Genomic DNA, 23,009 nt, shown 5'->3' with positions numbered 1-23,009 from the left:
GGGTCAACGCGCCCCCTGAACTTGTAACACAAGGTCATCTAACCCAATTTATACTTGTTTGAGCAACTAGCCCCGAAACTCTTCATTTTTGGGTCAAATAACCCCATAATTTTTATTTTTATTTCAAAAAATAAATTTAGAATAATTATATCGCAACAATTAGGGAAGTATCTATACTACGCCAGAACCTGAGAAAGATACCAGTCCGCCAGAACGCTGCGTATTAACTCATCTTCAAATAACCCCGAAACTCTTCGATTTGTATTTTACGCGTTTTAAAAATATAATTATGGGTTATTTGACCCAAAAATGAAGAGTTTTGGGGTTAGTTGCTCAAACAAGTATAAATTGGATTAGATGACTCCGTGTTACAAGTTTAGGGGGCGCGTTGACCCTTTGTTCATTGTTACAACGTCGTTGTTTTACATCAACAAAAAAAAAAAACCGAGATCTATACTACGCCAGAACCTGAGAAATGGCGGACTGGTATCTTTCTGGTTCCATCACTCACTCTCTATGCATCCATAAATGCTAACGATCTCAAACCCTAACCCTAATCTCTTCATTTCCAGATCTCTAAAACCAATACATTAACTCTAAAACCAAATTTATTATTTAATTTCCGAAGATGTATATGGCATACGGATGGCCGCAGGTGATTCCCTTAGAACCAGGTCTCTGTGCTTCGTCTCAGCAAATTATATATCTCAGAGTCAATAATCATCTCTTGCTCGTTGTTTCTCCTTCTCACTTCGAGCTCTGGAGCTGCTCTCAGGTTAATTCTCATTCATTTACTGATTTTTTTGGATCACATTACCGTTTATTATTTGAATTTAGGGTTCGGATTTTTGAATTGCGGTTTAATGCAGCATAAAGTGAGGTTAGGCAAGTATAAGAGAGATGCGGCGTCTGTTGAACGCGAAGGAGAGAATTTGCAAGCTGTGTGGAGTCCTGATGCTAAACTGATTGCTATTCTTGTAAGTTGTTGTTTTGTGTTTGATTTTGTTTTTAATTGTGTTGTGTTAGAATAGAATTGTCGAGTCGGTTACTTTGACTGTTGTAATCTATCAATTGGTTATAATGTGTATGGTTCAGCATTGTTGAGATCAATTGTAAATGACAGTGAGTTAATGTTTAGCCAATTCCGATAATTGTAAGTCGTCGTTTTCTATTTGATTTTGTTTTTCCATCTCTAAATTACGAATTCCGATACTTGTGCTGTGTTAGAATAGAATCATCAGTCAGTTACTTTGACTGTTATAACTTATCATTGCTTATAATATGCATGCTTCAGCATTGTTAAGATCAATTGTAAATGGCTGTGAGCTTAACGTTTACACATGACCGCCTGAAGCTAAGACTTGCCAGTTGCCACAACTTTTTGCATCCTTAAAATTTTGTCTCTACTCTTTAGCATTTAGTTTAGATTTTCAGGTATAACTACTTTCTAGAGAAAAACATGGAAAGTAATTGGTGGCGATGCCGTTGTCTTTCACATTTAGTTTCTTGATTCTGAATTTATTTATTTTAATTTTTGTTCTCTGATAGTATAGCTCAATGTAATGAAATTGTTGTATTTGTCTTCATGTTTGCAGACATCATCCTTCTTTCTTCACATTTTCAAGGTCCAATTCTCTGAAAAGAGAACACAAATAGGAGGGAAGCAACCATCCAGTTTATTTTTTGCAAATATATCTCTTCTTCTTAGTGAGCAGGTGCCTTTTGCAAAAAAAGGCTTGACAGTGTGAGTTACTTTGTTGCTTACTGAGCTCTCACTGACTTCTATGCATCTATTGAAATTTGTGATGTTTACATATTTGTGTTAATTTATTGGCAACTCAATTGGTTGTTTTTTTTACCTTTTCTTTACATGATAGATTGATTTTATTATCTTTTAGTTTTTGTCTGAGCTCTTGATAGTATCACAATGTCTTTCTTTCTAGGAGCAATATTGTGAGTGATAACAAATATATGCTACTTGGTCTTTCCACTGGATCCTTATATAGCATCTCATGGAAGGGGGAGGTAATAAAAAAAAATTCACCCTTTCTGCTTCTAATTCTTTTTTTCCCATTTAAATTTCCTATCTGATTTTTTTTTTGATTTTTCTATGTAGTTTTGTGGATCTTTTGAGCCTGATCACTATCCACATGAGAGCAGTGAAATGGGTGTGTTACCGCACTCTTTAGTTAACGGTCCATCTTCTGGGCAGAGCGCAGGAGATTTTGTATCTAATCATAACATAGGCAGGAGGTCTGCTATTACACAATTAGAGTATTGTTTTTCCTTGAGGCTGCTATTTGTTTTATACTCTGATGGACAGCTGGTATCATGCTCTGTAAGCAAGAAAGGGTTAAAGCAACCTGAATCTATCAAAGCCGAAAAGAAGTTGGGTTGTGGTGATGCTGTATGTACTTCAGTTGCATCAGATCAACAAATCCTTGCTGTTGGTACTAAAGGAGGGGTTGTTGAGTTATATGACCTAGCAGAATCTGCGTCACTCATTCGTACAGTGTCATTGAAAGACTGGGGGTAAGTTTTGCAGATTATTAAATAGGTTACTTCAATTGTGGGATAATTAAATGGCTCTCAGTTTTAGTCTTCAGACCATTGCCAAGGTTTTCTCCTTTCATAGAACTTGAGAACAGCTACTTCCATCCATTAGAAATGAAAAGGTTTTCTAAAGTGCTTAAGGCATTGCACCATCTAAGGTTCTGGAATAATCGGCTGGGTTCCTTCTGTTTACCTGATTGTAATTTGCAATGTCAGTCTACAATACACTTTTGTATTCAGAATTCATTCATAAATTTTGAGAGGTCTGGCGTCTTCGTTTATTTGATTTGCAGGTATTCAGTGGATTCCACTGGCTCAGTTAGTTGTATTGCATGGGCACCTGATAATTCTGCTTTTGCTGTTGGGTGGAAGTTGAGAGGACTAACAGTTTGGTCCGTTTCTGGCTGTCGCTTGATGTCAACAATCCGGCAAATTGGTCTGAGTTCAGTGTCTTCACCTGTAATTAAGCCAAACCAAGATTGTAATTATGAGCCATTGGTGGGTGGAACCTCACTGATGCAGTGGGATGAATATGGATATAAGCTTTTTGCTATTGAAGAAGGATCTTTGGAGAGAATTCTTGCATTTTCATTTGGGAAATGTTGTCTTAGCAGAGGAGTGTCTGGAATGACTTACGTGCGCCAGGTGATTTACGGTGAAGATCGATTGCTTGTTGTACAGTCTGAAGACACTGATGAACTCAAAATTTTACATCTGAATCTTCCAGTATGTATTCAAAGGTTAATTTAAATATACTTTCCTCACCTAATTTTGTTTTTGCAGTTTTGCGAGCCTTATATTATCTCTTCTTTTGTCCAGGTTTCTTATATCTCTCAAAACTGGCCTGTTCAACATGTGGCAGCTAGCAAGGATGGAATGTACTTAGCAGCTGCTGGTCTTCATGGCTTAATCCTATATGATATGCGGCTGAAAAAATGGCGAGTGTTTGGAGATATTACCCAGGAACAAAAAATTCATTGCAAAGGTTTGTTATGGTTGGGCAAGATTGTCGTTGTCTGCAACTATATTGATTCTTCAAACACGTGAGTTGTCATCAGCCTCCATTTACATATTTTAATTGGTCATCCCCGATTATTTGAGCATGTTTTGAATCTGTAATCTAGGTGACAAATAATACAAATCTGCTGAGCTATATATGGTTCCAATGGTTGCAAACGTGTTCTGGATATTATACTTTTGTTGCAATTTAACAACTGAACAATTATGTTTCATGGTTGGAATATGGTACTTATGTTTCAGATATATATCTTCCATTCCAGCGCCAAATTTGATATTGATGATATTGAGAAATGTATGGCATTAGGATTTATAGAATTATACTAATACATTCATGAGATGCTCTTTCTGATCTGTCCTTTAAAATTAGTAATTTGATGTTCTGATTCTTTTGAATGAGATTGGAGCTGGCTTAAAATAATACTTGATGTTCTGAACTGTCTCTGGGGCCATCTTGTAGACCTGTGATTATGCTTGATGCAGAAACAACTGCGAGATAGTTGGAATAAAGCCAAGCAAGCTTTCATATGCACCAGTTATATTGTTTGCATCTTCTTGTGTTCAACTTGGAATTTTGCTGTTGAATGCAGGTATGAATTGCTCTTCTATCCAAGATATCATCTCGATCAGAGTTCCTTGCTTTGCCGGAAGCCATTACTTGCCAAGCCAATGGTGATGGATGTCTATGAAGATCACATACTTGTCACGTATCGCCCATTTGATGTTCACATATTCCATGTAAAATTAAATGGTGACTTGACACCTCACCAAACTCCAAATCTGCAGGTAAATGAATGTAATCCGGTTCATTAAGCAAAACATTGAATGGAATTATTTGTAAATATTTTTTCTTTTTGCTCCTCAAGTTTGAGTTTCACTCTTAGTTTGAGTGCTTGAATGAAGCTTTATTCTTCATACATTTTAAGTGATAAAATGACAAACAGCTTTCTACAGTACGAGAACTCTCAATCATGACTGCAAAGAGCCATCCTGCTGCAATGCGATTTATCCCTGATCAGATTCTAAGAGAGGATGCCTTTAAGAATCACATTTCACCATCTTTGGATTTATCAGTTAGAGAGCCTGCTAGGTATGTATCTTTGCAATGACTTGTAGGATCTTTTGCATCAATCATTATGCCTCTGAGTGCTTGCCCATTTTGGTAGATGTTTGATACTAAGAACCAATGGGGAGCTTTCACTATTGGATTTGGACGATGGACGTGAAAGAGAGCTCACTGACTCTGTTGAATTATTCTGGGTCACTTGCGGTCAATCACAGGAGAAGACAAATTTAATTGAGGATGTTTCTTGGTTGGATTATGGGCACCGAGGGATGCAGGTAACCAAGATTTAATCTGGGTAGTGTAGTTTCTTTGACGTTTCAGTTAGTGGTTGATTTACTAATTCTTAAAAGCTGTCAACTATAGTTCCTGTTATGTGTACTCGTCTGATAACTGTTCTTGTTGGAAGCGTTTCTTTACAGGTTTGGTATCCATCTCCTGGTGTTGATTCTTTTAAGCAGGAGGATTTTTTGCAGGTATTTGTTTATTATTAATTTTGGGTGTCTAGCTGATGATACTAAACTGTCTGTGTACACTTATCTTCTGTATGTTAATCAGAAAAATGTCAGTTGTCTATTGTATGTTTAGATATCTAAGTTCAAGTCATAAGAGTGTTCGTCTGTTTTATGAGTTTTGTGAGCTCCCTGTTCTGGTATGACTGGTTTGCATCAACAAAGTGGCTGTAACCTGTGTTCATGTAATGAAAAATTGTTACCATTTATCCTATCAATTCTCCTGCAAGTCTATGATGCTTTTTGGCATTATAGTTGGGAAAAAAAACCTTGGTAACGTATTGATTAAAGCAAATAAAGTAGATTTTCAAGGTATGTTTTTGACATATTTTGGAGATAGAGACTCTAAATTAGGTAAACAACAGTCTGAAATGCCTTTATGCAGCGTTGAAATTTTTTCTATTTCAGAAAAGCATATTAGCCCAAATGCTGGACATACATTACATGTACTTGATTTAGCTGCATTTTGTGCAATGGCAGTTTTGAATGTTTTGATAGGAAATCTTTGGGATTGAAGTTTTTTGACAATTTATTTGACTCATTGTTTCTGGATTCTGCCTACTAACTTGAGATTGATATTTTAGCTGGACCCAGAGCTCGAGTTTGATCGTGAAATATATCCTCTTGGGCTTCTTCCAAATGCTGGCGTTGTTGTTGGTGTATCTCAGAGAATGTCATTTTCAGCGTGCACCGAGTTTCCATGTTTTGAGCCATCTCCTCAAGCTCAAACTATATTGCATTGCCTACTTAGGCACCTTCTTCAGGTATTGTTTTGTGCATGTCTTTCATTATGGCTATTTAAACTTAAGTAGTGTTATTCTTATGAGCTAGTAGTGAATGGTTCTTGGGGTTGAGCTATTGGTCCATTTATGTGAATTGCAAAATGTCTGTGAATTCGTGATGTTGGGGAAGGAACTCGATGATTATTCAGTTTAGTGCTTTAGTGATTTACTTGAATAAAATCTGATCAATTCCCTGACTTGAATTAAATGGCTTTGGGATTAACATTAAGGATGCTAAATCAGTCAAAAGGAATTCTGGAAACCTTTCCCAGAGAGCAGCCTTTTTTTTTTATTGCCTTAAGCAGGAAGCTTGAAGCGAAATCAAAGCTCCTGTTTCTCCTTATTACTCTCTTGGATATCAGTTGTTACTTTTTTTGGTCAACAAGAGAAATTACGGGAGTAAAAACTAACTGGCTCTATGAAGAGAGGCTATTGCAACTCTAAAACTTTTAAACTTCAAGCTTATAATCTGAACTGAAGATAAATTATAACCTCCAAGATATGACATGAACTGTAAAAAGCCATCATCTTCCCTTAGTAAGCGTCGAATGAAACAAATTCAACTGTGCCTGTACTTCATTTTGCCATTATCTTCAAGAGGTGCTTGCCTATTTACTGGTTCTGGTGTTTAGTCACTGAGCAATTAGTTCTCATTTGTTTGGCTGTGTATGATTATGCTTTTTTATAGCTTTAAGGCCCATGTGCTTATACTGATTTTGATTATCTGTATCTACCAGAGGGACAAAAGTGAGGAGGCTTTAAGGTTGGCACAATTATCGGCACAAAAGCCTCATTTTTCTCATTGTCTGGAGTGGCTTCTCTTCACTGTATTTGATGCAGAGATTTCCAGGTACATACCACCAACAAAGAAAAGTTGCAACATAATATCAAACACGATGATTGATACATATGTGATCTGAATTGCTCCTTAGGGCTAAATGTTAAGAAAAAAAAAATACTGGAAAAGCACTTTGAAGTTGTTTCTACAGTGAAGTGTCTTTTTTGTATATATGTATCTTTTGATCTAAGTGACCCTAGCTGAAAGCAGCATTGGGCTATATGCTTATGGATAAAATCCGATGCTTCTTTGACTCTTGTCCTGGGATTAGTAATTGAAAATTGTTTACTTCAGATATTGAAGCCCTCGAATTAAAAAGAAGTTTAATCTCTTCATTCACTCTAATTTTGTTGAATATCATTTGCAGGCAGAGTGCAAACAAGAACCAAAATTCAGTTCTGAAACATGTTGGAAATTACTCTTTTTTGGAGAAGACCTGTGATTTTATTAGAAATTTCCCAGAGTATCTTGATGTAGTTGTGAGTGTAGCAAGAAAAACTGATGGACGGCACTGGGCAGATTTATTTACTGCTGCTGGAAGATCAACAGAGTAAGATTTTGCACCTTTAAAAAAGAAAAGAAAATGGGAACCTCTAAGTTTTGCCTTATTTGCCAAGGTTAATTTTAAATATGTTTAGATGATGAACTAGTTAACAAGAATAAAAAGGTGTTAAATATGGTATATTTCAAGCGACATTCAAAGGAAGATAGTGCCTGAAATTATCTGTTTCTTGGTTCATGATAGTTTACTCTAGGTAGCACTGGCTGGTCAATGCAATTACGGTTTTTGATAGAGATATGTTTATATTTTTTCCTGATTCATTACTTGAAGGCTAACAACATTGTTGGTGTTGGTTGCATTTCCTATAGCAAGGATTGTAATTCATTTATTTCCTCACTTAATTTTTTCAATCATGCTACTTCGAAAAAAGTGTTTCTTGTTTCTGATCATTTTTTCCTTGCTGTTGGGTCTAGGTTGTTTGAGGAATGTTTTCAGCGGAGATGGTATCGCACTGCGGCTTGCTATATACTTGTAAGGATTATGAGTTTCTCGTTTAAAAGCTTTTGAATACGAGACTGTTGTTCTTTCTTGTTTCCCGGATTGCTCTAATGTTGTTTTTTATTTTTACACCTTTTTGTCTATTTTAGGCAGTTCAGTCAATTTTCAATGTTTTATTCTTTCTTTTGAATAGTTATGTTTTTAAGGTTGTCTCTTGAGCAGTTAAGATACGCGATGCACTTCCGTGGGCTAAGGTTGTAACCTTATTTAAAAAAAACATACTCTGATGTGCAAGATTTGAATTCTTCTTGTTCCTCTAGACATAATTTTGTTAGTGAAACATATAGAGGATAAAACGTCACTGGAATAACTTGATCCTTTTATGATTATTACAGGTCATTGCTAAACTTGAAGGACCTGCTGTCAGTCAATACTGTGCTTTACGTTTACTACAGGTACACAATTGCTAATGTCTCATCTTTGTGGTTTGAATATGAGTAAACTTTGACCATAAATGACCACCACATATGCAGGCAACACTTGACGAGTCCTTGTACGAACTTGCTGGAGAACTGGTATGACTAGAACCTGATTGTGCTTCTTTCATGAATCTTATCTAATTCTACAATATTATATATGGTTTGCCTTTTCACTGCTGTGGTTCTTAGGTGCGATTCTTGTTGAGATCTGGTAAAGAATATGAGCAAACATCCACTGATTCTGATATATTGTCTCCAAGATTCTTGGGTTACTTTCTTTTCCGTTCTAGTTCTAGGAAGACATCATTGGATAAGAGGTTTAAATGCACTTCTCATAGTTTTTTCGGTTTATTTTCTTAATATCTTTAACACCAGGAATGATACCAACTAGGTACTGTTTACTTTGAAACAGCACCTCATTCAAAGAGCAAAACGCCCATGTTGCTTCTGTGAAAAACATTCTAGAAAGCCATGCTAGCTATCTGATGTCAGGGAAAGAACTCTCCAAGCTTGTTGCATTTGTAAAAGGCACTCAGTTTGATTTGGTGGTAAGAAACTTTTTGCATGTATGCAGGATGGTATAGTCTCTTGTATGTAGTTTAAAATTATATTTTAATTTCAGGAATATCTTCAACGAGAGAGATACGCTTCAGCTCGCTTAGAAAACTTTGCATCAGGGCTGGAACTGATTGGGCAAAAGGTATGAACACCATGGTATTCTTTAGCGCTGAACATACTTTTTATTAGTTTCAAGATGCAAGTCTTCAGCTTATTGTGTCTGATTTACAAATAACCATCAAAGTTACATTTTCACTAAACATGAACTGTTATTGTTTGTTGCAAGACCAATGTGAAAACTGTGAGCGCCTATGTGTTGGTATTTGCTAGTCCACCTTTAGTAATTCTGCAGGATTTTAATAGAATATTCCGAATCAAAATTTTCTCACTGTTGCAATAGTTTTATTTTGTTTTGAAGCATGTATATAAATTTTGCATCAAATACCCATGTCATCATTTATTCCATGTGTTCTTGGGATATAAATTCTACCGTTATCAAGTTCTGGTCAGTGTTATATTTCATTTACGTCAGCATATTTTTTCATCTTGATAGAACCTTTATTTTGTGTTTCCAGCTTCAAATGGGTACATTGCAGAGCCGTTTGGATGCAGAGTTTCTGCTGGCCCATATGTGTTCTGTAAAGTTCAAGGAGTGGATAGTTGTGCTAGCCACTCTTTTAAGACGATCTGAGGTAATGATTGGATGGAGTCTCAAACTATGGGATATGCCAAATTCCTAATTTTTCTGTTTAACGTTTTTGGCATGCTTAGTGCTGTTCAGCTTATCTTGCATTTGTTTTAAATTTAAGCTGTGTTCTTGCTGCTGTATACTCTGTCTGTCCCAATCCAGTTGACTAAATTCTCTTTGCGCATTGTTTATGAAAATACAATAAATAATGTATACTTTTATATTTATATCCTCAACTTACATTAATACATCATATCTCCCTATAAATCTTTCTAATAAAAGATATTAATTTAAGAGGGTAAATAAGGGGAATTAAAGTAAAAAATAGTCTAAAAATGAAAGTTATATTCTCAAAAAGAAAATGTGTGTCAATTAGAGTGGGACAAAAAGGAGTAATCGGTAGGAAAGAACACTATTTACGGCATTCCTTAGGCCTTCAGTAGATGATTGTCATCTTAAATTGTTCGAATTGAAACTTTTATGACTTATCCTCCTCCATAAGAGGCTGTAGTAAACATTGAATTTTATTGGAGAGATGAGGAAGATGAATCATAGATCTCAAATCATAGAGTTGGGCGTTATGCTGCCTTTGGATGGAATACTTTTTAAGTCATTTTTCCTTGTAATGCTTCATGCAGGTTCTGTTTGATCTTTTTCGGCATGACACGCGGCTATGGAAGGCATATAGCATCACCCTTCAGGTAATGCTTCTGTGAATGTTCTAGTTGATTATAATAATTGTGGCATCGGTTTAATTCACGCCTCACTCTGCCTACCTCTTGATGTGTGGTTCAGTCACACCCTGTGTTTGTTGAATATCAAGATCTAGTTGAATCGTTGGAAGATAGGCTAGCATCTGTCTCTGAGTTAGAGGAAAAATGAGGGCATTACGGCAAGTTTTGCAATCTCCGAACAATTTTGCAACAGAATGAGACCAATCGACGTAATTTTCTCTGAGAGAGAGATCTAATTTGCAGGCAGCATGTTCAAGCAAGTTTTTGTTCCTGAAGGTGAGTGTGCTGCTTAATTGTGTAAAATGAACAGCCCATAAAACTGTAGGGGTGTTATATAGAAAAATCATTCTTGTAGATAGAGCACTATTTTTCACCTTTGATTTTTTTCTTTATATTGTTGCTATTCTCATTTCTATAGTTTTCACCTGTGTATATCATTTTTCTTTGTTGTATGATCATAAATAAAAGCCTTTTTGTCTTAAATTATATTACTTTTTAGGTTCATGTGATCCACTTTGGCATTTCTTTATTGATCATCTTGAATTCCTAGTTATCGATCTTCAATGAGGTGAATTTAAGGCAATGCTATTTTTGTATTCTTTTTGTGTAACAATTTACATGTACAGAAATCTAATGCCTGCTTGAAAGTGCTTGTAGAAGTACAATATGTGACAGTTGTGGTTGAGCCAACTGTAAACCTTATAACGAAGATGATGTATCACCAGCTGAAGCTGATGAATTCGAAGTGCAAATTATCGGCCAATCCCGATGAACATATAGTTGCTACATCATGTCTCATCTTCTTTGGTCCGCAAACAAGAACCCCCACGCTTGACCCGCTTGATCCTTTGTATTCAAATAGCAATTCTGCAACCCAGAATAAGAAAGATTAATCTCCTCGTATGAAAACCAACAAAAGTCCGTCCCAGATTTAGGGAATTAGAGAAACTTACTCTTTAGATCAGGTCTTTTACCATACTGCACATTAGTATTCTGGACAAGAGACTGGTGAGGTAGACTTTCCAATTCCCTGTCACCATTATTATATAACCGAGACTCCGGTGACCCTTCAACGATCTTAATCTTCTTTGCTTCCCTTTCATTCTGTTTCTTGTTCCAAAAAACAGCTGCACTTGCTGTTGCAGCTATGCATATGCTTATCGCTAATATATCAAGAACAGACTTTAGAGAGTGTGAGAAAACCTTCCCGGTGTTGTGATCGATAGGATAAATGTAATATCTGTTGATTAGGCCAATTATGATGAGGAAAATGATGACAGAAGATGATATAATTGCGGCAAGCCATAGCCAGCTGTTAGGGCCTAAAATAGCAGAAACTGGCAAATCTGTTGGGTGGGGCTTGAACCATATAGTTTGAATGAGCTTCGAATTATCAAGTGCAGGCTCTTTCTCTCTAGTAACGTAAGCCTCGACCTTAAGCTGCAGATTGGAAAATTCGGATGGGGTTCCAGATATTGGAAGGAGAAGGTCTATCATGGTGAGGTCTGAAGAGTTCTTGAATGAGCAAATTAGGATTACTTTTGGAATCATGCACTTGTATTCTCTGCTCACATAGATAAGTTCTCGTATTATAGATATGAAAGGCGTAATGCCGCTGCCTCCACTCACCATCACGAGTGTATCATGCCTAAATGTTACATAAACTTCACGGTTAGTCCGAATATATCAAAAAAATAACTAAATATGCACAAGTCCCCGATACGTACACATGGACAAACCTACAGGGAACAAATAGTAGACAATTTCCCTCATGAATATTTTTCTTGGAGATGTTTCAATGGTTTAATGCAAACCTGAGAAAATGAGTTGAAGCAGGTCCATAAGGTCCTTCAACTGAAACTTCGAGACGGTCTATCGGAGAAGATGAAGAAAGCATTTGGTATAGTTTCTTGGACCAACTTCCTTCACTTTTAATGACAACACTCAATGTTTCAGGTTCCAAGTTACTATTTGAATTTATAGTGAAAGGATGCCACTGAAATTTAGAAACACTAGGCACATTCAAGAACAGAATGCTCGTCGGATTATAACTTAAACCTGTTGTAGAAAAGGAAAAAATAAATATAAAAAAGCATATGTATCAAAAATCACGAGTTGATTGCATTGCAAGAAAACTTATTACCAGGGCTTTTAGAGAAGTTGATTTCCAAAGTATCACATGGCAAAATACGGGCCGAAACTATGCGAACACCGGTTCTTGATTGCAGGAATCGTAAGTACCGATCGATGAAGAAGAGGTAAAATCCAGGGAGCATCATAATACAGGAGTAGCCAACAGAAATATGTAGTATGAAGAAAAGTATGAAGAGTATATAGAGATGATGAGTGTAAAAGAAGAGCTCAAACATTTTTTGCCTTATGCGAGGGAAGGTTGTGGCCCAAAGGCCCAGCCCAGCTACTAATGATATCTCTCCGGCCACATTTGATACGTGTGTTTTTTCCCATTTCAGCACCTGCATTGGGTTTGAGCTTTGTGTTATTGTAACAATTTGGGCCTAAGAGACTAAACTGGCTTTCAGAAAACGGCCATGTAGATATGGCAATGTCAATTTTTTTTCTCAAAAAAAAAAAATTGACATTCCCGTATCTACGTGGCAATGTCAGTTGTCAAAATATGTACTAATTTAAATTAGGTATTTGAATATAAAGCAATCCTAACTGATTTTACATAAACTACAATTTCTATTAGAATCTTTTATATCAAGATGCTAATTTTAGTAGTTACATACCCATGCACATAAAATAGATAATAAGCTATATAACACACTCCAAATTGATAAGTATTTTATAGCAAATACAATTAATTTTTTTTTGTTTCTCTAGATAAAATGAGTTAATTTGTAATAAAATATTACTTCAAATAGGGTATATCAATTTGAAACGAAAGGAGCAGTAGAAAATAAGCTGATGTGGCTGCCAGATTGCTCCCTATACAGCCTTCAAGTCTGGTTGCCATATCAGCATATATTCACCAAAATTTAAAGATGGTAGAATATAAAATAAAATTAATCATGTATTTTTATAAAGTTGTGTTAAATTGCAATTCATCTTAAAGACTGCAATTTTTATTTAGGCCTAATTAGGCTTCTATTTATAAATAACCCTTTAAATATAAACTTTAATTTATTTATATAAAAATAATCCTCAACCTAGTCTAGATTTTTTCCATTCAAACTAGCCCTAAACATTTGGTTACATACAAACAAATTCATCTTGAAAATTGACCTTGGGGGATCAATTCTCCACAAAGAAAAAGGCGAATCAATTATTAAAGGTTGATGAATGTTGACAATGGGGGCTAACTTGTGTCTTTTCTGCTTTCTATCTTATATGCATGAGTAGTCCAAACTTCCTTTTCTGCTCTTTGTTTTCTTCTTTCTTGCATTATTGTGGTTCATATCAAGATTCTACTTTTGAGTTGTGTGATAATGTAGCAGTAGATTTGTGAATTCGCCAAACACGTAAAATTGATAAATTCATATTAAACTTTAGCATGTTTATGTCAAAAATGTACCTTTACAACACAAAATAAATGGATTATATCTATTAGAAGATATTGTTTTCGACAGATTTTAGCGACGGACGGTTTATCTGTCGCTAAATCCTCAATTAGCGACGGAGCACCAAGAAAATTGCGGGGAAGCCGGCGCAATTTAAGGCGCTAAATTTATGTCTTAAATTAACGATGGATTTTAGCGACTAATCCGTCGCTAATGTGGCGGGAATGTTCCCTCCAAATATTTGGAGGCAAATTTAGTGACGGAACGAACCTAAAAACCGGGCAAACGGTCGCCAAATCATCGCCAAAACATGGTATTTTAGCGAGAGATTTGTCCGTCACTAAAATAGCGACAAACAAGATTTCTGCGTCGCTATTTATTTAGCAACACAGATGTAAAACAAAAATAAAGCTATTAAATAAATAAGATTTAATTATATTAATATAAAAGTAAAGGAATTATATTATAACTTTATAATATGATAGAAATTGATAAATTTGAAATTTTATAATGTTTTAAATATCTCTATAGGTTAAATTGGTTGTCGTATTAATTATGATATATGTTTGTCCTAATAAGGATGTACCATTACCTATTTAATTCCGTTAAAAAAAAATTACCTATTTAAATTTGTGTTGACCCTAATTATATCAAAAGAATGGATATAAATACTAGGGGTGGGCAAAAAAACCGGCCAAACCGTAAAACCGAACCGAAACCGTAACACCGAACCGAAATATATGGTTAACCGGTCCAAGAGTTTAGGTTTAGGTTTTAATTTTTAATTTTTTCGGTTAATGGTTTAGGTTTAGGTTTTTGAACTTTTAAAAACCGCGGTTAACCGGTTAACCAATTTATAAAGAATATATATTTTTATAAATTATATATATATATATATATATATATATATATATATATATATATATATATATATATATATTTATGTTTTTAATCATTCAAATAAAATATATTTTATAATCTACACATATAAAAATTTAAAACAAAAAAAATATTCAAAAAATATTTTATCTATCAATATATTTTTATTTTAGGAGTATATATATATATATATATATATATATATATATATATATATATATATATATATATATATAATGAAAGAACTTTATTTTTCTTAATAAAATATTTATATACCTAATTGAAATAGGAATAAATAAAATTTATATTTTAATAATTAAATAGAATGAAAATTAAATTTTAATTATTAGACTATATTTATAATTTTATCTATAAATTTTATCTTTTTTTATATCTAATTTTTTTAACGGTTACATGGCTAAAAACCGCAAAACCGAAACACCGAACCGTTTTAAATGGTTAACTGATTTAATGGTTAACCGTTTAAAATTTTAGGTTTAAGTTTTTAATTTTAAAAACCGAACTACTATAAACCGATTTACATATTACCCTCGTGGACCGGTTAACCGGTCCATGCCCACCCCTAATAAATACAACCCGCCAATCCATTTTGACATCCTTGGATTACTTTAAACTACCAATTAACTCAATGATTAAGATTGTGCTAATTAATTACCTCTGAAATCTGGTTAGTTATAGCCCAGTAGATGATATAACCAACTCCATGAGCAGTAAAAAACACCATCATCAAATGACCTATCCATATATGGTACTTAATGCTGCCCTCCGCCGTCAACCCAAACAATGGCAGCACCGATGACCCTCGAACCACCGGAAAAAACAGAAATGTCAAACATAAATTCCCAGCCAAGCTCAACAGAAACGATGTGCTCTCCAATTTAGCCTCCCATCTGCAAATTCATCAATTTCTTAAAACCGAAAAACATGACGGTTTTACAAAAATACGTTATAAATATAGAGTTTCGGAGTTTTAAAAACATTGTCGTGACTAAAATGAAATGCCGAAATGTAGAACTCGATAAAGTAAGTTTAAGTGTAACAACAGTATCATAATAAATTGAAATTCTTACATTTTCTCATGTTTAGTTGCAGCAAACTCTGGAGTAATAGTAGAGAAGCTATCATGCATATAAGTTGATAAAGTCCAAATCAGCAGTGCAATGAACATTAACAAGAAAGCCAATTCAATTCCCGAAACTATCCCTAGTGGACCTTTTACTACCATAGGCTTCTTCACCGCCGCCAACTGATATTTTCTGCCATTTTTGCTGTTCATAATGGTAATTAGACATCAGCACAACAAAATAAAAGCACTAGGTAGTACGACACAGACACAGACGGAACACTTGAACTCGGATATGCGAAATGGTATCATTTCAAGACGTTTTATGTAAATATAAAATTTCACGTCTAAAACGTCAAGTATTTGACACGTTTTCATAACAGGACACGTTGATTGAACGAAATGTTCGTGCTACCTCGTAAGAAGATAATAAATACCCAGAAATGGATTATTGATTAATTTACCTTTGCCATGTATTAGCATTTAAAATCTTCCCCAGATAGAGATAAACACAACCCAATACAGCAACAAAAAGAAGCGGAAAAAAGTAGAGCAAAAATGGCTGACCTGAAATACAAATTGTTCATAATATATAAGCTTAAAGAAAATCCTCAAAAACTGTACCAAAAAAGAAACATAACAAAACAAATTCAAACCTTGTTTTCCAAGATAAGTAGAATTAACGTTGTCGTTAATTTTGTCATACCAGTGGCGCCAGTATAAATTAGTAGGCATTATAATCAGCAGACTGAAATAACCAAGTAATATTACTACCGATAGCATCCATATAGCTGCTCGGAGAGTTTCAGCAGCTTGTTTATGCGGTGGTGGCGGTGTTATATCCACCGCTTCTGGATCCATATCTGGGTTTACGAAGAGATTCAGCGGTTTGAAATGCAGTGGAATAAAGCAGATATATGTATATATTAGTCAAGAAATGTAGGTCTGTTTTTTGTTCTTACTCCATTTTTTTTCTACACTTGTAAGTTGTAAGTCATTTTTTGTCAGTATAATGGCCCACATTTGAATTTTCTTTTTTTAAGATTTAATAATGGAGAGAATTCAAATTTTGTTCTCTTATTAATTTAGTTTTTTTTTTACATATTTTTTTTAATTATAATATCCATAGTTTGGGTTGTTTTAAAAAAATGTTTTTTTATAATCTAAGTAAAGTTAATAAAAGAGTTTTTATTTAAAGAAATTAAATATTGTGCCATTAATTCAAACATCATTTTTTCATATAATATAATAATGTTTTGAACTCAATACCCCGCCCATTTATACATCAATAACTTATGATTGTGTTTAATGATTTACCGATATAATTTGAAAAATCATTTTTATTTCAATATTTTTTTTAATAATTGGGGAGAAAGAGCGTATGTGGACGGGATTGAATCCATGACCTAGCATTTATTGCCTTGTACTTATACTATTTGAGCTATATTTCATTGGTCAGTGTATTGAATATTATCCATCAGGTGTGGGAGAATAATTTTGGAGCTAAGATTGGCATTTAAAAAATATGTCATATTTTATCATATTTAAAAAATGGTACTTTATCAACCCAGCAGATCATAAACAAAAAAAAAATGAAAAATCACACAAATAGTTTTGACAATATGAGCCACACTCCAACATATTTTAATTGTTATTTTTGTAAAAGATGAAGTTTTTTTTGATAATTGAAAAAAAAAAGTGTTTATGGAAAAAATTGTAAGCAGAATGTTGTTCATCGTTTGAACTATAACAACAAATAACCAATAATAAAAGGGGAAACATAGAAGCTTGATTAATGAGGAATTTAATTTGATGATTTTGTATTAATTTTTTTCTTTTAGCTTCAAAGTTTAAAGTTAAAACATATATATCTTTAAGAACAGAAATACCAGAAATCTAATAGTGTAATAACTTTTTAGTGAAAAACATAATAACACTTAGATGCAAAACCAACTCAAAATAGTCTCTTTTCTTACAAGGTCAACACCCAAAACATAAAAAACAGAAGACTTAATCATCACCAACTAAAACTGATGGACTCAAAGTGCAAATTATCTGCTAATCCTGCCGAACATATTGCTGCAGCTTCATGCCTCATCTTTTTTGGTCCACAAACAAGTACTCCCACACTTGCTCCCTTACACTCAAATAGCATTCCTGCACCCAAAACAAAAACATATAAATTACATAATATAAAAACTAGACATATTCATGGACCAGACTTGAACGGACTTGGGGTGAGCCCAGTCGGGCTTTACTATTTTTAATGCAAGTTCAAGTTCGATTCGAGTCCGGCTTTACTATTTTTAATGCAAGTTCAAGTTCGATTAGAGTCCGGCTAGAACTTCATATTTACTATATATCCAAGTCTGGTCTGCATATTTTATTTATACGACTCGTGTTGATTTTTTATCAACCCGAACTTTAGACAAAAAGAAACCGTTCAAATCCGGTCCAATTGGAAGGTATAATTGGAAGGAATATAGTTGCTTACTCTTGAGATCAGGTCTTTCACCATAATGCACAACAGTATTGTCTAAAATAGATTGATGAGGGAGGCTTTCCATTTCTCTGTCACCACCATTATAGGACCATGGTACTGGTGATCCAGTTGGTGTTGGCCCTTCAATGTTCTGAACCTGAATTGCACCTCTTGCATTTTGTTTCTTATTCCATAAAACAGCTGCACTAGCCGTTACTACTATAGATACACAAATTACTATTATATTCAAAAAAGATCTAAAAGAGTACGAGAAAATTTTGTTTGTGTTGTGATCAATTGGATAAATGTAGTAGCGAGTAATGAGGCCAATTATGATGAGGAAAATTATGAAAGATGATGAGATTATAGCAGCAAGCCAGAGCCAACTATTGGGGCCTAATATAGCTGAAATGGGTGCGTCTGTTTGGTGGGGTTTGAACCATACAGCTCGAATCAGTTTCGAGTTATCGATAGCGGCCGGTTCTTTTTCTCTGGTTACGTAAGCGTCGATTTTAAGCTGCAGATTGGGAAATGAGGATGGTATGCCTGACATTGGAAGTAAAAGGTCTAGCATAGTGAGATCTGAAGAGTTCTTAAATGAGCAAATTAGGTGTATTTTTGGAGTCTTGCAATTCTGCAGTGTGCTTGCGTGGATGATATCTCGAGTTATCGAAACAAAAGGCGTAATGCCGCTGCCTCCGCTCACCATCACAAGAGTGTCGTGCCTGAATAAATTCAAAGTTTAATGTCAATTAGTCCAGAAATCCACTTTCAGAATATGCATACATAGAAGCATTTTAATACAAATTGAAGTTTGTGCACCAAATTGAAACTAGGGACACAATTTTGGAAATATACTTGCTAATAACGCGCATATATAATTTTGTTGATTAAAAACACCTGCGGTTACAGAACTGTAAATTTTTTTCCATAACGATTATTGATGTTCAATTTGTTATATTTTAGTAACCTCATATCATATTTACAACAATATGAAATTACTGTATCATTTAGTCCAATTTTTACCCGTGTGGATGTCGAAAAATAATGTGATTACTCAACCGATAGTTAAATAAAAAATATTAAATCAAATACTGTAATTAATCACACTATTTTATATCTTCCACGATAGGCAAAAAATGGTTGGATAATCTTCTGTTGTTGTACTAATAATAGTTGACTTATCAAAATGTAACGATAATATTTAACTCTAATTTTATTTGTATGGTGAAAGTGAATAACCTTAGAAAGTGAGTTGAAGCAGGTCCATAAGGTCCTTCAACGGAAACTTGAAGACGGTCGATTGAGGAAGGTGATGAAAGCAATTGGTGTAGTTTCTTGGACCAAGTTCCTTCACCTCTAATCATAACACTCAATTTCTCAGGTTCTAAGTTACTGCTTGAAGTAATTGTGAAAGGATGCCATTGCAGCTTCGAAATGCTCGGGACATTCACAAACATAATGCTCGTCGGACTATAACTCAAACCTACAGCACCATAATTTCACCAAATCAATTTTTTTTAAAACAATCATCACTTACTATAAACAAGATATGAAATTTATTGGAAGCTTACTAGGGTTTTTCGAGAAGTTGAGTTCGGAAGTCTCGCAGGGCAAAATGCGAGCGGAAACTAAGCGAACATTGGTTCTTGATTGAAGGAACCTTAGGTAGCGATCAATCAAGAAGAGATAAAAACCGGGAAGCATAATACAAGTGAAATTAATGGGGACATGGAGTAAAAAGAAAAAAATGAAGACGATGTAGAGATGATGAGCGTAAAAAAAGAGCTCAAACATCTTTCTTCTAATGCGAGGGATTGTTGCAATCCATAGGCATAGTCCGGCCAGTAATGATATTTCTCCGGCCACATTTGAGTAATCAGCTTTCGCCCATTTCAACATCTGCATTCATTTATCAAAATTGTTAAATTTTTTAGGTACCGCAAGATGTCCGAAGCTATTGATCAAAATTGTATTGGGATCAATGTCCGAGTAATTAATATTGCTTCATATTATTGCAATCTGCCATTTTATCATCAAGAAATTCAAATATGAAGTACATGTTTAAACTTTTTTTCTACTTTAATTTAAATAAATAGTTACAATTGAAATTGAAAATTAAAAATTAGATTAAAATTGACTATGTTAAAAGTTTGGTCATAAACGAAAAAAGTTGAAAAATAAAGTATGTTTTAAAGATAAAAATTTACATGAAGATTGTTAATAATTATTTTATCTGTGGATAGAGTTGATAACATTAAAGTATATACAGTATAATTACCTCAGAACTCTGATGCATAACAGCCCAATAGATGATATAACCAACTCCATGAGTAGTGAAGAATATCATAACCAAGTGACCAAGCCATATATGATACTTAATACTACCTTCAGAGGTCAACCCAAATAATGGCAGAACCGATGAGCCGCGAGCCACCGGAAAAAACAGAAACGTCAAACATATATTCCCCATCAAAGCTAGAACAATGACTGATATCCCAAATTTGTCTTGCCATCTGCAAAACCATATATATTAATTTATAATCATTAGTTGCGTACATTTTTGATGTATTTATAATAGGTACTTAATTTTTAAATTGATGATAATTAATTTATAATTTGAGAATATATTCTTACACTGTTTGGCCAGTCATTGCAGCTGACTGAGGAGTGATGGTAACAAAGTGCTTGTGCAAATAAGTATACAAAGACCAACTTAATAGTGCAACGAACATCAGCAAGAAAAACACTTCTGTGCCTGAAACAATTCCTAGAGGGCCTTTTACGATCATTGGTTTCTTCAATGTGGCTAAAACATGCTTTTTGCCATTGCTGTACATACAAAGTTGTTAGACAGTGGGGAAGCCGGTTTTTAGATTTAGTGGGACCGGATTTAAAATAATAAAATAAAATATGTAAAAAAGGTCAAAAAAATTTAATATGGAACGGATCCGGTTGAAAATTTCTGATTTTTAATTTTAAATACTCCCTCCGTCCCAATAGAGTTGTCCACTTTGCCTTTATCACACAGTTTAAGAAAAGCAATTATTGTTTGTGGGTTTTGTGAATTTTTACTTACTTTTCTTGTCATACCCCTATTTAATATAGGGCCCACTTGCAATTTACTTTCAATTTACTCATTAGTGGATTTTAAATAGGGGTAATATAGAAAAATTAAGTGTAAAAGTTAGTTACTTTTTGAAAGTGGACAAGTATTTTGGGACAAAAAAATTTCTCAAAGTGGACAACTCTATTAGGACGGAGGGAGTATGTAATTAGTTAAATCGAGAGGCATAACCGGGGTGAGCGGCTGTCCCACTCTAGTTCTGAAATGTCTAAAACCGATGATTACTAAATAATTATTTTCCAAATGATCGAATAATTATTTTCAAAAAATTGAGTCAAACGACATTGTCGTTTAGTCTAAAAATAAGTCAAATCGTGTGGTCTAAAAATTAGCCGAATGACGTATTGTTCGACAAAAATATTCATCAACTTGAATAAAATTTATAGTTCTGGTTAATTTTTTTTAAATTGTTAAATATATTCGGATTAAATTTTACCTTTTTTCAAAATTGTTTTGATTGGAAGTCTTGCCAAGGTGGACATAGACGCAGCCCAAGACAGCAACAAAGAGAACCGGAAAGAAGTACACTAAAAGAATTGCACCTGAAAGGTTCATGCACAAAGCTCATCAGTGATGTTTTTTAAAAAATTATATCTAAAATTCAATTTAAATATTTTTGTATCATACTATCTTTAAATTTTATTATAAATAAAATTATCTTATTACTTTTTTTTTATAAAAGTAAACTGACATGTTAACTAATTAAAGCATATTATTAAATTATATATGTAGCTTCATTTATTGCAGCATGTTCCAAAAATATGTTTCAGCACTACTAAATCAGTCTCACATTAACAGTTCGAAAACTTCTTGTTCTTCTGATCTTTTGTTGACAGAAAAATATAAAAGACATGAAGTAAATAAAGGTTGAAGATTAGAAGTGTAAAAGATGATTTTAAACAAATAAACTCACAATTTGGCAAAATGGAGTCATTTTATTTAGGGAGGTTCGTTTAATATCCAAAAACTGCTACTCTGAATTTTCTAAAAATCAATATCTTGACTTGAATGTATGCTGGATATTGCTAGATAGAAATTGCCAAAACCTGGGTTTATTTGTCCAAAATCACCAAATTGGATGCATGCTTTGAATCTTTTGTGAAATTGGAGGGGTGAAATGAAGATTTGATTGATTAAATATTAGTAAGAAAAGAGAGGAAATTACCTTGTTGTCCTCCAAAGAAGGTAGAGTTAACATGCATTTGAATACTAGTTAACCAAATGTATCTGTATCTATCAGTAGGCTGTATAACCCACAAAACTGCAGAACCCAATAACACAGTCACCACTGCCATCTTTATCCCTGTCCTCATCACTGATTCCATTTTTCTCACTGATACACACAAATTAAAAGCTCTGAGAGAATCTGTATATGCATATAATTAATGTGTATATATCAAGTTATAACTTGTATTTAAAGATGTTTAAAAAATTAATATTGGTCCGTTATAGAATTTGAGAAAGAAAAGAAGCATGCTTCATGTCCCACCGCCACGTGGTACTCCCATTTGTCATTTCCTATACATGGTAAGAAAATCTCTTGGATAATCGATTATGGGGGAGTCATTAAACTTTTAAATCATTTTAATTTATTTCATTTTAGTTGTTAAATATTACATCAGTTCTAATAGAGTTGTCCACTTTATTTTTATTATCACATAAATTTAAAAAAGTACAAATATTATTATGAAT

The 23,009-nt window shown here is 34.0% G+C and overlaps 3 protein-coding genes across 3 annotated transcripts; 1 reads left to right on the top strand and 2 right to left on the bottom strand.

The window, feature by feature from the left end:
* The first annotated feature begins 418 nt into the window (after positions 1–418).
* Positions 419–10,707, top strand: LOC126653956 (uncharacterized). Its single transcript, XM_050347961.2, has 23 exons — positions 419–775; positions 870–977; positions 1,596–1,744; positions 1,944–2,025; positions 2,117–2,532; positions 2,847–3,279; positions 3,373–3,596; positions 4,161–4,356; positions 4,515–4,660; positions 4,737–4,911; positions 5,056–5,109; positions 5,730–5,909; positions 6,665–6,777; positions 7,133–7,315; positions 7,741–7,798; positions 8,161–8,220; positions 8,299–8,340; positions 8,434–8,561; positions 8,657–8,792; positions 8,867–8,944; positions 9,378–9,494; positions 10,129–10,191; positions 10,286–10,707. Exons 1-23 carry the CDS (start codon positions 629–631, stop codon positions 10,370–10,372), a joined length of 3,375 nt encoding a protein of 1,124 aa, XP_050203918.1. The 5' UTR covers positions 419–628; the 3' UTR covers positions 10,373–10,707.
* A 90-nt stretch (positions 10,708–10,797) lies between these two features.
* LOC126653957 (ferric reduction oxidase 2-like) lies at positions 10,798–16,660 on the bottom strand. Its single transcript, XM_050347962.2, has 8 exons — positions 16,365–16,660; positions 16,173–16,275; positions 15,716–15,913; positions 15,301–15,535; positions 12,368–12,698; positions 12,039–12,282; positions 11,178–11,872; positions 10,798–11,091 (listed from the first exon to the last, which is right to left on the bottom strand). Exons 1-8 carry the CDS (start codon positions 16,567–16,569, stop codon positions 10,943–10,945), a joined length of 2,160 nt encoding a protein of 719 aa, XP_050203919.1. The 5' UTR covers positions 16,570–16,660; the 3' UTR covers positions 10,798–10,942.
* Positions 16,661–17,594: 934 nt separating this feature from the next.
* LOC126686249 (ferric reduction oxidase 2-like) lies at positions 17,595–22,713 on the bottom strand. Its single transcript, XM_050380292.2, has 8 exons — positions 22,483–22,713; positions 21,754–21,859; positions 20,828–21,022; positions 20,472–20,706; positions 19,765–20,092; positions 19,433–19,676; positions 18,203–18,915; positions 17,595–17,865 (listed from the first exon to the last, which is right to left on the bottom strand). Exons 1-8 carry the CDS (start codon positions 22,640–22,642, stop codon positions 17,726–17,728), a joined length of 2,121 nt encoding a protein of 706 aa, XP_050236249.1. The 5' UTR covers positions 22,643–22,713; the 3' UTR covers positions 17,595–17,725.
* Positions 22,714–23,009: the final 296 nt, after the last annotated feature.

Source organism: Mercurialis annua, linkage group LG6 (genome assembly GCF_937616625.2).
Source record: "Mercurialis annua linkage group LG6, ddMerAnnu1.2, whole genome shotgun sequence".
NCBI lineage: Eukaryota > Viridiplantae > Streptophyta > Magnoliopsida > Malpighiales > Euphorbiaceae > Mercurialis > Mercurialis annua.
This window is presented reverse-complemented; position numbering and strand designations above follow the sequence as displayed.